Source organism: Octopus bimaculoides, chromosome 26, assembly GCF_046866305.1.
Source record: "Octopus bimaculoides isolate indiv1 chromosome 26, ASM4686630v1, whole genome shotgun sequence".
Lineage (NCBI taxonomy): Eukaryota > Metazoa > Mollusca > Cephalopoda > Octopoda > Octopodidae > Octopus > Octopus bimaculoides.
The window spans coordinates 10,592,199-10,606,852 of NC_142953.1; the positions used below are offsets into that span (position 1 = coordinate 10,592,199).

The window sequence follows — 14,654 nt, forward strand, 5'->3', positions numbered from 1 at the left end:
GTTTTCAAAATGGCCAGATGTGTTTTTGTTCTGTCCAAGCTACATAAGTATTTCTTTGTTGCAGAGAGGAAGTCTGTTGCAGAAAAAATGTGAAGTCCTAATGCAAACAGTCTGCAGTCTTGAGCAGATATGTTGTGTAGACAGAGAATGTCCAAAATGTGGTGTTACTGAGCCAATAGTGTTTGCTGATGCTAATGAAGATTCTTTGGTGTCTTATTAGTGGGTGACTGGCGAAGATAAGTGAGTGAAAAAGCTGTTTTGAGAATGCACAATTGCTGAGGCAAAAGATCTTGTGGAGCAACTACAGCCGTTCAGCAGACACATTTACAACATTAAGCAGCAGTTTGCAGAGCTCAAGTTCCTGAATGAAAACCTGAAAACTGGTGAAGTGATCATTCAAGAAGATTTTTCAGAAAATTTTCAACTGAAGTACCAGAAAGAAGTGATGGCAGCTCACTGGTCCAGTGACATGGTCACTCTCTTCACTGCGATGGCTTACTTCAAGGATGAAGGTGAACTTGAGCATGCATCATATGTAATTGTTTCTGATGACATGAAGCATGAAAAGTGCAGTGTCTTTGCTTTCAACAGCCATTGTCAATAAGGTTAAGCAATTAACCCAGGTCTCCAAAATACACCACTGGAGTGATGGTGCTGGCTCTCAGTTCAACAACAAGTACACCTTGGCAAACTTGCTTTATCATGCGCATGACTTTGGTGCAGAAGCTTCATGACCATTTTTTGAGACTGTACATGGAAAGGGACCTGTGGATGGTGTTGGTGGTGCAATTTGGCAATCTATTTTGCAAAATAAAGAGGTTGTGATAAATGCAAAAGAGTTCTATTGTGTGTTATTGAAGAGGCATGCATTCTTCCGACACCACATGTTGACACCAAATTCTCACTTGAGAGAGAATAGCCATTATCAGACGAGCTTGCACTCTCATCTGATGTATCCAAGCTTCTAATAGAAGGTTCATACTTATTGTCATATTCTTTGCTCGACATCTGGGTATAATTTATAAAAAAAAAAAATCAGAAAAAAAAAGAAACAAGAATTGACATATAAACTGATCTTGGCTGTTTTTGAAATTATGTTTTGGACGAGTTTACTCATTACACTCTGGAAAAGACAAATTGGGTGAAGACAAGTTAACTCATCTTTGCCGGGTAAGGGGTTAAGATGGTAGTTTGATTTAAGCGGGGGAGGGGGGGGGTTTAGTTAATTCTAGCAGTTCAGGTTGACACATTGTCTTGTGTGCGAATATGTTGGAGCTTGGCATAATTGGTTGCCAGTGGTAACAAGGAGTTTGTTGCAGTTTATTGGACAATTGAAATGCGATGTGTGTATTTGTATTTTGGTGTGTGTGTGTGTGTGTGAGAGAGAGAGAGAGAGAGAGAAAGAGAGAGGTTCATGTGAAAATCATATAGTAACTCCCATTCTGGCCAATCACAGATTCTTTTATTGTCAAGGATAATAGTAGATTAAACTATTTGGAGTTGCCGCTTCACATACCAAAGATATTAAATTAATATCAATCTTGCAGTTAATGACATCTTTATTTCCTCATTGCATTGAAATTCAAATTTCAATTAATTAAAATTTCTGAGTTGTTGCCCCTTGTCTTGATTAAATTTTATCAGCATTAATCATTAAAATTGGTTTCCTCTCCCCATTGCTAGAACAATTTTAATCAATTGAAAATTTGTTTTGCTCACTGCATTAGGTATGTTGGTATTCATTGAACTATATGTAATTGCTATTTCTAGCAATAAGAGTGACTACATGGATCTCCACCCTGCTAGATATTTTCTTATTGCTCAATGTGGTTGCTTGACTTGTTAGAAATAGTTAACAAATCAAATAACATCCTAGATCCATTGAATAAAGTAGAGGGGGGAAATCTGGCAGACCTTGTACAGTAGCAAGTGCCGCTTTCCCAGCTATGGTATTGGAACATTTCACTCACTCACCACTGTAGTCTACTGCACAATGTGCACACAACACAAGAATAAATGGTACAAGCACACAGTGAATTCTTAAAAGAGCTAATTGTAAAGTTTTTATCCAGAAATTATGACATGCAATTAACAATGACGATCTTGATTGAAGAGTCAAATTTTATGAGCTGTTTTAACGCATGGTAGGCAAGATGAAGAGTTTGTGAGGACAATTGTACGATCTGATGAAGCACAATTTAAGCTAAATAAAATCAATGGACCAACATAATCATGTTTACTGGGCACCATATATATATATATATATATATATATATATATATATATATATATATATATATATATATATATATATATATATATATAGGTTCAAAACAGGAAAAAGACAAAAAAACAACAACAAAAAACGTGAGAACGTGATACAGATTGTGTTACTAGACACTCGGGAAAGGAAAGAGAGAGAATATGACGTTTCGAGCAGAGCTCTTCATCGGAAACAAGGTAAGTCCAAAGAAAGGAAGAACGGAGGAAGAAAAAATTGCCACCGATGTCCACGAGGTTATATATATATATATATATATACATACACACAAGCACAATTCTAGTTCAAACCACTGCAGCGGTCACACACTTGGCTTTATCTTTGTCAGAGATAATGGCTGGAGTTGCTGAAGATTTGGGTAAAAAGTACATAGTTATCATGCTTTACTATTACTGCTGGTGTTTTACACTTCATGGACTCAGCTGTTTTCTCATGGTTCATCAACTCACTGCTATTTCTACGTCACATATGAAAGGAAACACTCTGGAATTTAGAAAAACTGTCACCTCTCTTTTCCTGTGGTGTGTTTTTGTCTGTGTATGTGTGTATTTGTTTGTTTGCGTATAAATATTTGTTTGTCAGAATGTACCATTTATTCAGAGAAACTTATCTTACCTGTAAAGTATGTGTTTGTGTGTGTGTGTGTGCGTGTGCGTGCGTGTGTGTGTGTGTGTGTGTGTGTGTGTGTGTGTTTATCTGCTGACGTATACAAATCTCTTGTAATGTGTGCCTGGTCTGTTTTGAGTTTATATGTATGTGTGTGTGATGTTGGTTGGCAGAAACTGATATGTGTATTGTATGCGTGTTGTTACTGTTTAACCCTAAGTCAATTCTGATCAAACACATCTATGATCAAAAGTATCCTAGGTGTGTTCCTAGGATAATGTATTCACCCTTGTTGTTTACAACTTCTTCCCAATGTTCAACAAGATTTTCAATACCTCATTGGTAGAAATCCCCCGATTTCGACTCGAAAAATTGATCCAACCAAGCTCTCAATTCTGCATCAGTATTGAACGAAACTCTGCACACAGCATTTGAAAGAGATTGAAAGAGGTGGAAATCCGTTGGTGCCAAATCAGGAGAGTACAGCAAGTGTGGCATCACTTCCCAGCCATGCGTTTGAATGGCTTCCTTGGTCATATTGGCGATATGAGGATGGGCAATGTCATGTGGCAGAAGAACTCCATGCTGCCGATTAGGTCTTTTCTCTTGAATAGCCGTGTTGAGTCATTCCATCTGTTGAACATAGAGTTCCGCATTGACCATTTGGTTCAGTTCAAGCAATTCGTAATGGATAATCCCTTCCCAGTTCCACCATACGCATGACATCGTTTTACATGGATGAAGACCTTGTTTCACGCGCAGTGTTGCTTGTTCACCAGGGCTCCATACTTGTTCCATACTTCTGAACCTTTCCCATTGAGTGAAGATGCTTCTCTATAGCAGTGTGGGAGCATCCCATTTTCTCTGCCAGTTCCCTTGTCGTTTGACGAGAATTTTTGTGCAAAAGTTGGTTTAATCACTCTTCATTAAACTCAACTGGATGGCCAAAATGAGGTGTGTCTTTGAGGTAAAATTTTCCATTTTTGAACTTGGCATACCAATCACGAGCGGTTCTTTCAGCCATGGCACCCTCTCCATACACAGCACAAATGTTGTGAGCAGATTTTGTGGCCTTAGAACCTTGGTTAAAAGCAAAAAGAAGGAGGTGTCGAAAATGCTCATTTTTCTTAACTTGATATTCCATTTTAATGATCTTAAAATAAACAAAAATTAACTAAAATTAACGAGAAACAAAACAAAATAGATTCCAAAATGATTCAAAAATAGAATTCTCGAAAAAAATAGATTTCAAAATTTAAAAGAACGGTGGGAACTTAGTTGCCAACCCAATACAAAATACATCATGACACACCTTTGTACAAACTATGTCTTTATATAAAGAATATTTTTATAACAGATACTTCTTTAAACACATTTTGAATTATCTTGGTATGAAGGACATAGCTTGCATATAGGACACACTTTATATAAAGGATATATCTTACATTAAAGGATACCGGTCATACCAGTTACATGTAGGATTTATCTTGTATGTAATGTACACTTTATATACAGGTATCTCATATAATGGACACACCTTATATAAAATTCACACACACACTTGACATATATAAGAAATTTGACATGATATATGCTTAGTGTAACCTAAACCCTGCTTTGCATTAAACTTGTAATTGTTGAGGGATAGTCTGCTTTTGTAAAAGTAAGTTAATAAAGGACACAAATTTGATCAAGTTCCTATGTTGTGTGAGAGGTGAATTCTGATATTTTGGACAGGGCTCTTCCATAGATGAAAAAAAAATATTCTATTAATTATAGTAGATAGTTACAGTGAAATTTGAACTTATGACCATAGGGTTCTTAACTTTATAGTTTTTGTGTTTCAATTTTTGTATTATGTGGAAATGAGTGGTATCTTGAGCAAATATCTTTTCCTACAAGCCTGGGCTGATACAAAGTCTTATAAATTAAATAGGGTAGATGATAACTATATGGAAAGATATCAGATAAATTGCACCTGTAATACAAAGGGTCAGTTTTGTCTTACACTGTCACAGTGATTCTGTCTGAGGATTACTTTTAGAGTACAGGTGTCTGTGGAACACTCAGCCATTTGCACTATTATTCTTTGAGTAAGTATTCATTGTTGCAACTGATGTAGAGTACATCAATATATATATACATATATGCATACAAAAGGAAAAACATGTAGAAATATTTTAATACTATATTTATTCAGACATCACAGGATTAATACAAGTTACCTCTAACCTTTATAATCTCAAGAGGTGCTCAAAGTGGTGGCCATTAGCTTACAGGCACTTATTAGTACATCAAACTGCTGCTTGGGCAGTATTGACCAAAGTGTCCTGTGGGATTGCTGCACATGCCATTTCAATTTCTCCCCAAAGAGCCATCAGTGAAGCTGGTTTTCTGTGATACCTGACATTCTTTAGGGTGCCCCATAAGTAAAAGTGCGCAGATGTTAAATGAAAACGTGTGGGAAACTTAACCGCACCAATTCATCCTGTCCAGTGTCCTTGCAAATTCTTATCCAAATAAGCTTGCATGTCTTGGCGGTAGTGTGGCAGTGTGCTGTCTTGTTGAAAGAAAAATTCATTATTTCCATAAAGTGCATGTATGGCAGGTAAATTGAGCTTGTGTATTCAAATGAAAATTGTAGACTTGAGACCAAGGTGGATAATGATGAGCTGGAAACTGTAGAGGAAGTGGATACATTTCAAACTATGCATGAGTTAGCAGCAAGGTTTGAGGTTTGAATTCCATCTGTATTAGATCATCCGAAATAAATTGGCATGGTAAAGAAGCTGGATGAGTGGGTACCACATGAACTGAACAAGCATCAATTGACAAATCATCTTGAAACTTGCTGTTCTTTGCTGTCACGTGTGTGTGTGTGTGTGTGTGTGTGTATGTATGTTTATATTTTATATCTATATATCATCATCATCATCATTGTTTAACGTCCAGCATGAAAGGCTGACATTAAACAATGACGATATATATGTATAAAATAAACGTACACGCACACACACAGAGAAAGAGAAACTGACTGAGACAAGCCAATGCAGTGCTCACCATTCCTCTCTACATGGCCCTTGAGGCAGTTTGAGTGGAGAGAAAAAAAGAAAAAAACACAACTCATATAGTTACTCATAGTTACTTTGTAGGCAGAAGCAGTACATCTATTCACTGAGTTAACCCTAGACCTGGAGCTCTGATATGATAGGGGGCTCTACTCTGATGTCAGTCAGGTCTCCAGGGGCCCAAGAGCCAGGTGGTAATTTTACATCAGATGACAGATTATTCCAGAACAGCGACAACCAATCCAGCAACCTTTTGTACAGTTCCCAGTTTCAATCATAAAGCTTTCTTTGGCCTGAGGCTCTAGTAGAAGGCACTGGCCTAAGGTACTGTGCAATAGATTTGAATCTGGTATCACAGCAGTGAGTGTGTTTGTGTATTCATTTGTCGTGATAGTATTTCTATATAAATGAGGACGAATGAGTGTGTTGTGTGTATGTATACATGCAGTCACTAACACCAGACACCATTGTTCTTGAGTGGGCCAACACATTGAAATTCTCTTCATATGTCATCAGATGTTCTGGGCTGGGTGCCTTACTAGGATGTTGGATGACAAATTTTTAATGGAGAGTTGCAACATGGTAAATGTTCAAGACTTAAACTTAAGAAACATTTTAGGGATGCCATGAAAAGCAACCTTAACTCTGTGGCATTTAAACTAGCCATATCTGGCTTAAAATGTTTTACTTGTTTTATATTCAAACTTCTCAGATCCTGCCTCTCGCGCCCACTATCCCTGAAGCTACAAGATAATGCATGATTAATTAAAAAAACAATGTGAATAGATAAGTATTTGTAAGTATCTGCAAGGGAGTCCTTTTGTCCAAAGCTGGAGTCGCTAGTCACATGAGATCTCATGATGGCATTTACTAATTAAAGAGATGACCTTCTGTAAAGAAGTGAAAATCATCATGTATGCATATATGTATGTGTCTGTGTATGTGTTTAAAAGGGTTTGGCCTCTCTAACTATTTTTTACTTATTTTTTTTCATAGCTTGGTTCTTCAGATAATGAAATGGTAAATGAAAGGGTGTGTTACTTGAATGTCTGGTGGCGGAGGCGGTTGATAGTCACTGATTAGAATGATTAGGCTCAGGCTGTGTGTGTGTGTGTGTGGTGGGAGCGGAGTAATGTGTGGAATAAATTACTTTTAGTGTGTGAGTGGAGGAGCAATGGCCCAGTGGTTAGGGCAGCAGACTCGCGGTCATAGGATCACGGTTTCGATTCCCAGACCGGGCATTGTGAGTGTTTATTGAGTGAAAACACCTAAAGCTCCACGAGGCTCCAGCAGGGGATGGTGGCGAACCCTGCTGTACTCTTTCACCACAACTTTCACTCTATTGCATGACAACTGATGTTGGTGTGTTTACATCCCTATGACTTTGCAGTTCAGCAAAAGATGTTGATAGAATAAGTACTAGGCTTTCAAAAAATAAATCCTGGGGTTGATTTCTTTCACTAAAACACCCTTTAAGGTGGTGCTCCAGCATGGCTGCAGTCAAATGACTGAAACAAGTAAAAAAATAACTGAAATGTCTGTTTATTGATGCGCTGGATGAGGAGTAACCTAGGGCTAAACAATGATAAGGAAGGCCATATTGCTGTAGTCTTAGATACATACACTGCCTGAGTGAAAGATGAAGTGCTCAAGGCTTATTGTTGGTTATAGGGTCTGCTGCATCTGGACTAATTTGGGGCTAAAAACAAAAACAGGAATATCAATAACAAAGAAAGATATATTAACTAATGTAGTCCTAGACATATTTTCTGGATAAAAGACAGAATGGTCATGGCTTAATTATGATTATGGGTCTGCTGGATCAGTGCCAAACTATGACTAAAGATCAACAAGGATAATCAAAATAAATATTTTCATGATAAATTAACGAGAGGGGAAAAAGAGTGAACTAGTAAGATTATCCAGATTATCTTTTGTAGGTCAGTGCCTGGAGAGGGGGAAAATTGGAGGTAGAAGTTAATCACATTAGAGTTGGGGGGTCTATCTGGTTGATGTGTGGTCATGTTCTTAGACCAGGTAGTAAGTTATATAAGGAGAACTAGGCCAAACAATCTTTCTAGCACAAATATGCCTATTGAAAAATAATTTATTCAACCTGTTTATATTGATCTTTGAAAAACAATTGAGATATATTTGATTTATTATCTAGCTTTGTGTTCTTCTCTGGCATTTGTTTTGTTTTCATGGCTTTTTGATGTTTTGTTTGTATAAAATACATCTATGTTAAACTATGAAAGGCTTTTTAGATTGGAATGTTTGGATTTTCTATGTTCTTTTCAGTGACATCTAAAGACAGCTGATTACAATGAACTTTTTATTTTTTTTTTAACCCATCCTTCCATCCCTACTTCTCTCCCCTGCTTTTGCCCCGAAACAATGGCATGTTTGTTCACTTTTTTTTTTATCAGTACCACGTGAGAGTTATTTTTACCTTGACCTACCACTGAGGAATCTATGATCTTCATTTATTAGCTTCACATGATGCTAGTGATGTTGATGCTAAAAACTAATTCACAAAAAAAAACCAAAAAAAAAAAACCTGAATGTTTTATTTCAACATAGTTCTTTCTGAACATAATTAAAGTTTAGAATGAACATGTTGTGGTTTTTCACTCATTAATTTTAAAAAACAGAAATTCCATTTTTTTTTTTTTACTATTGTAAACAAGAAAGGCACATATTTCAATTTTTCTTTTTCTATTTTTTGTTGTTTCATTTTTGTTTTTTACAGCTAGCTGGAACATATATATTCATAAAGTTTTGCTTAACAAAACATCTTTGCTTGTGGAGTTTTTCATTCAACTGTTGCTAGGAAGGGATATCTCTTTTAGTACATTTCCTCTAACCACTTTAATGATGGCCTCCTGTGAAAATCTGTCAAATTGCGCCATTTGGTTTGCTATCTTCTCGAGGGACCTCTATGTTGTTGTCAACAAGGACCAATGTTTACTTCAGTTCTTGCTAACTTAACATCATGATTTTGACACCTCTCTGCAAGAGAATTAACACCTCAGTGCAGTGAACCAATGGGAGAGCTTCTATGTGGTTACTCAATCTGCTAGAAATAGCAACCAAATCTCACTTATCACACTCTACTTCCTTGAAAGAGGGTCTGCTGTACTTATAGAATGTGGATCCAAGTACAGATTGCTTGAAAAACAAAAACATGGTCATGGCTGGACTGCCTTTGATCATTTATTTACTCAATCAAGGCTAATGTAGTGCTAGTCAACAACTTGAGTAAGGGTTTCTAAACAATATTGATGTGTCTAATCAATACTTGTATTTGTAATAATATTGCTATCTCTAATCAGTGTTGATGTTTGCAATCATTATTGGTATCAATAATCAGTATTGGTATCATTGATTGGTATATCTAATCAATATTAGTATACCTAATCAATATTGGTACTTATGGATAGTTTTGCACTTATTTCTCTCTCCAGCTGATTTGATAATGTTTGTTTCACTTTGGTAAACAGTTAGTGAAAAAGAATTACAGTGCAGGACAAGGCAAATTATATATCTTGCTGTAATATATAGAATGAGGTGGGGGGGTGTCTGAATTGTCACATGATGTATTTGCAGATGGCTGCTGCTTTCTGTGTCATCTTTTCATATTGTACTATGTAGTTTAATATTTCATTGTTCTCAGAGGTAATAAAATATTTGTTCATCTTGGGGAATATTTTGGAATATAGCATGACTAGTGAATCCTAATAAATTTCAGAATTTATTATTTGCAAAGAACACAACCAATATGGAGATGTTTTAAACACTGTAAAAAAAATAGAGAGAGAATTAACTGAGTTTTGTATTTTCTTATTTTATCATAGACCACCCAAAAATGACCTCACCAGAAGAAACAACTGGACCCCTTCCTTTGAGCCCAGCTGAAAAGACATTTGGTTTTGATCTTCACTTACCTTCCATAATTCCTCCACGGCCTGGACGTATCCGAACTCTAAACCTGCGGCGCCAACCTGGAGGTGATTTTGGTTTCTCTCTTCGCAAAGGAGTTATCATGCAACGAACTAACACCGATTGTTTTGGTTCAAAGCAAACTGTGATCTTTGCAGAACCTGGAACGGGACCAAAAGCTACTGAGACCGGTTTACTGCCTGGAGACCGACTGATTGAAGTTAATGATAAAAATGTGGAGAAGGCCAAGAGAGAGGAAATAATTGAATTGATTCGTACATCTTCAGACACTGTTGTATTGAAGGTTCAACCAGTTCCAGAACTTTTGGAACTTAGTGTTCGTACTGCTGCTGATGGAGTTAAAATTGAAGTCCAAGATGATGTTGTGAAAGGTGGTACTCTTAAAAGGAGTGGCAGCGTCCGTTACAAGAAAACGGTAAGTTTTCTTTTATTTATGTTTACTTTCAGTTTAATCCACTGTGTTTTATAAAGCTTTTCTTTTTCCTTTTTGCTATGGAGTTAGGAGCCTTGCCCATGAGTTTAGCAGTCTCTCAGAGACCAGTGAAATTGATGTGAGCTTGAACATCTAATGTTAATCCTTCATATCAAACATCTGTCCCTTTTCAAGGCTGCAATGTTGACCAAATAGGCATGAGTATCAATATGAGAAGGTCTCTTTTATCTTAAAAAAGAAAAGCTCCAAATTTGTTTCTTTTCATCTTGACTGAATAATTTTTGAGTCCCTTAATTTCCATTTTTTAAAGTTCTGTCATAGAATCTTCTAGTCTAAGTTGAAACATGGGGGACAACATTCTCAAGGCTGGGATTGGAATGGAGTTAATAGGTGACAGTGTTTCCTAATGTTGAAAAATACAATTAGATATGTACATTGGCAAACATCCAGACAGACAAACAGACTTATCTAAAATTGATATTAGAAATGTATTTAATAAAAATTGCGAAGATTTCTAGTCAAACTTTCTGGCCATCTGTCTTTCTCTGTTCATCTTCCTATCTTTCTGCCTATTTTTCTGTCTCCTCAATAATTAGATAATTTTTATTTGATGAATTTAAAGTTTTATGCATGTGCATCTTGTCTCTCCCCTGTTGCCTCTTTTGTGCTCATTGCCTTCTTAACATGTATGCACATACGTATACATGCATGCACATATATGCCGACAATACAAACATGCAGTGCAAACAAATATACGTTTATATTCATATACTTACACGCATCTACAAACAACAAAGAAAGATATATACACATGCATGCATACATATATATGTGTGTATACACATGCATCAAAAATAAAATAAAGAACATCTATGGACAATAAATGAGAAATCTACAGCTCTTATTTCCAGGGTATAGAGTTACATTTGTTCCAGGCATGGCTCTCTGGTAAGAGTTTTGCTTCCCATCCACATAGTCTCAAGTTCAATCCACTGTGTGGCACCTTGGGAAAGTGTCGTTTATTATCATCATCAGCTGACCAAACTTGTGAGTGGATTTAATAGATGGAAACTGAAAGAAGTCCATTGTGTATTTGTGTTTGTGTTTGTAATCCGCCACTGCTTTGCAACTGGTGTTGGTTTGTTCACATCCGTTAATCTAGCCGTTCAGCAACAGAGATTGATAGAATAAGTGCCAGACTTTAGAAAAAGTACTGGGGTCACCTCCAAGGCCGTATCCTTGTATGGCTGCAGTCCAGTGATGAGACAAATATGGATAAAAGAAATTCACAGATGCACTTGGCTGTGCAACAAGAGATCTGCATAAAAACCTAGAAGTGCTTAGGTTTTCCCATCCACAAAAAAGCAGACTGATTCACATTCTCCAAATACATTTGAGTAGCGGTACAACGAAAATTTGTAAAACATTTCAGGGCTTTCCATTTGAGGTCCCTGAGTGAACATATGCAGACAATCACATATACATATAGAATACACATACACACAGACATAAACAGTAGCAGAGCATGTTCACATGTATTCTAATGTAATATGCTCTCTCTCTCTCTCTCTCTCTTACACGCGCGCACACACACACACACACACACACACACACACACACACACCAATTCAGATAACCACAAACCATGCAAGAACTCTCTTGATATAAGCATAGTCAGCTTTGCCGTTTTGCTGGTAACTAACTTGAATTCTGCAATGAAAAATTCCAATCTCAAAGAACCATGCATACATCATCATCATCATCATCATCATCATCATCATCATCGTCGTCATCGTTGTTTAACGTCCACTTTCCATGCTAGCATGGGTTGGATGATTTAACTGAGGACTGGTGGACCAGGAGGCGACACCAGGCTCCAATCTGATTTGGCAGAGTTTCTACAGCTGGATGCCCTTCCTAACGCCAACCACACACACATATAAAGGAATTAATAATGCAAAGTGTTTTTGTTCGCTACACCTATATAGATATACGTAGCCGTTGGTCTTGCTGTTAGTTCATATTTGGTATCTTTGAATGACTTAAATACATATACACACATACACAATTTAAATAAATATCATACAGAAGGGACAAGAAGCTATTTTATGCTGTTACTGTTATTGTTGTCTTTTAAAATTAATTAATCCTCAAATATTTCTGTAAATTAAAGATTTAAAAAAAAAAAAATTTTATATACATAAACATAAACATGTAAAAAAAAAAAGTTTTTGTTTGTTATTTAAAAAAAAATTATAACTTTTTCAGTTCTCTGAACAATATGATGAGATTTTGGTAAGTTTTGCTCACAGACCCCAGACAAACATTACCCAGCACTTCTCTTTGCTCTCTCCCTTCCTTTTTTATTTTATCACTGAACATTATTTGTAGAAACCAACCTGCACTAGTTGTTTTAGACATTACCCACATTTTGGTTTATTAGTTTTCAGGTTTTACCAAATACTTTTCCGGATTTATTTTATTCATTTATTTATATATTTGTCTTTTGGTGTAATCTTTACTGTCTTGAGGAAAAAAATTGTTTCAACTTTTCTGTTGTCATCAGCTAGTAGCCTGTGTGCTGGTGTTTGGTAATAATGATGGAAACCCATCTTGTATTCTTGTTGTAACTGCATGTCTGTGGAGACATTGAAGATAGAGGAAGCAAAATTATTAAAATTAAAATTTTTCTGTTGTGTATTTGTGAACAATAGTGTTGTTTTTGTACAAAATTAAATGGACGCTTGTCTCTGTTGATTTGTTGCATTTTTGATGGTAAGAGCACCAAGGGAATGACATGTATCTTTGAAACATTGGAGGAATAAATAATGCAAAGTGTTTTTGTTCACTACACCTATTTACCAGCAAGTTTCTTACCAACATGTTTATCTTTTCACCAATATGCTCACGCACATACACACACACACATGTAGCCCATAGTATACGCACATGTCTATGTATATGTATGTTTGTGTGTATGTGTATGTGTGTGTGTGTGTGTGTGTGTGTGTGTGTATGAATGGATACATATATGTATGTATACATATATACATACACACAAACATATAAAGTGTAATAGCTTGTCCTGTACTTTTCCAGATTTATAATCTTAAGAATATTATTTCTCTTGCTTGCATTTTTCCATGTAATAGATATATAGATAGATACAGATATATAGATGTAGATATATATACAGATATATGCATATATATATATATATATATATATATATATATATATATATATATATACATATATATATATATATATATATATATATATACATATATATATATACATAAAATTAATAGTTATCGCCAAGCCAACATGGCAGTCCCAAAATTAGGACGAAAGCTGCCGTGAATTAGCTCCAAGAAGCCATCGCCTCTAGCTAGCTATGTGACACACGAAACCTGTGTCCTTTATAACCTTCGAACAGGGGAGGTCAGCAGTGTCCCCCTGCTGGTTTGGCATCTGCAGACTAGACTAGTTTCAGGGTGTTGCCCCTTGTCAATGCAGAGTAGCCAAGCCTTAGCCAGGCGGCGCTGCTGACTATCTGCTCGAAGGTTATTTATCTAATTTCAGTGGAATCTATCCACTGGTTTTCAGAAATAGAGTTATTAATATTTCTAAGTCTCTCTAAAGGAGACTACGGCAGCGGTACTGGAAATTAATAGTTATCGCCAAGCCAACATGGCAGTCCCAAAATTAGGACGAAAGCTGCCGTGAATTAGCTCCAAGAAGCCATCGCCTCTAGCTAGCTATGTGACACACGAAACCTGTGTCCTTTATAACCTTCGAACAGGGGAGGTCAGCAGTGTCCCCCTGCTGGTTTGGCATCTGCAGACTAGACTAGTTTCAGGGTGTTGCCCCTTGTCAATGCAGAGTAGCCAAGCCTTAGCCAGGCGGCGCTGCTGACTATCTGCTCGAAGGTTATTTATCTAATTTCAGTGGAATCTATCCACTGGTTTTCAGAAATAGAGTTATTAATATTTCTAAGTCTCTCTAAAGGAGACTACGGCAGCGGTACTGGAAATTAATAGTTATCGCCAAGCCAACATGGCAGTCCCAAAATTAGGACGAAAGCTGCCGTGAATTAGCTCCAAGAAGCCATCGCCTCTAGCTAGCTATGTGACACACGAAACCTGTGTCCTTTATAACCTTCGAACAGGGGAGGTCAGCAGTGTCCCCCTGCTGGTTTGGCATCTGCAGACTAGACTAGTTTCAGGGTGTTGCCCCTTGTCAATGCAGAGTAGCCAAGCCTTAGCCAGGCGGCGCTGCTGACTATCTGCTCGAAGGTTAT

At 36.8% G+C, this 14,654-nt stretch overlaps 1 protein-coding gene across 4 annotated transcripts in view; it reads left to right on the forward strand.

Annotated features, from left to right (window-relative positions):
* The window catches only part of LOC106883030 (unconventional myosin-XVIIIa), a 230,263-nt gene that overhangs the window by 36,660 nt on the left and 178,949 nt on the right, over positions 1–14,654 (forward strand). For 2 of the 4 annotated variants that reach the window (XM_089342766.1, XM_089342768.1), the window contains 2 exons: positions 9,813–10,333; positions 12,620–12,646. In XM_089342766.1, coding sequence (XP_089198892.1) covers positions 9,813–10,333; positions 12,620–12,646 — 548 coding nt within the window. The remainder of the gene's footprint in view (positions 1–9,812; positions 10,334–12,619; positions 12,647–14,654) is intronic. The other 2 variants (XM_089342767.1, XM_089342769.1) reach the window with 1 other exon arrangement.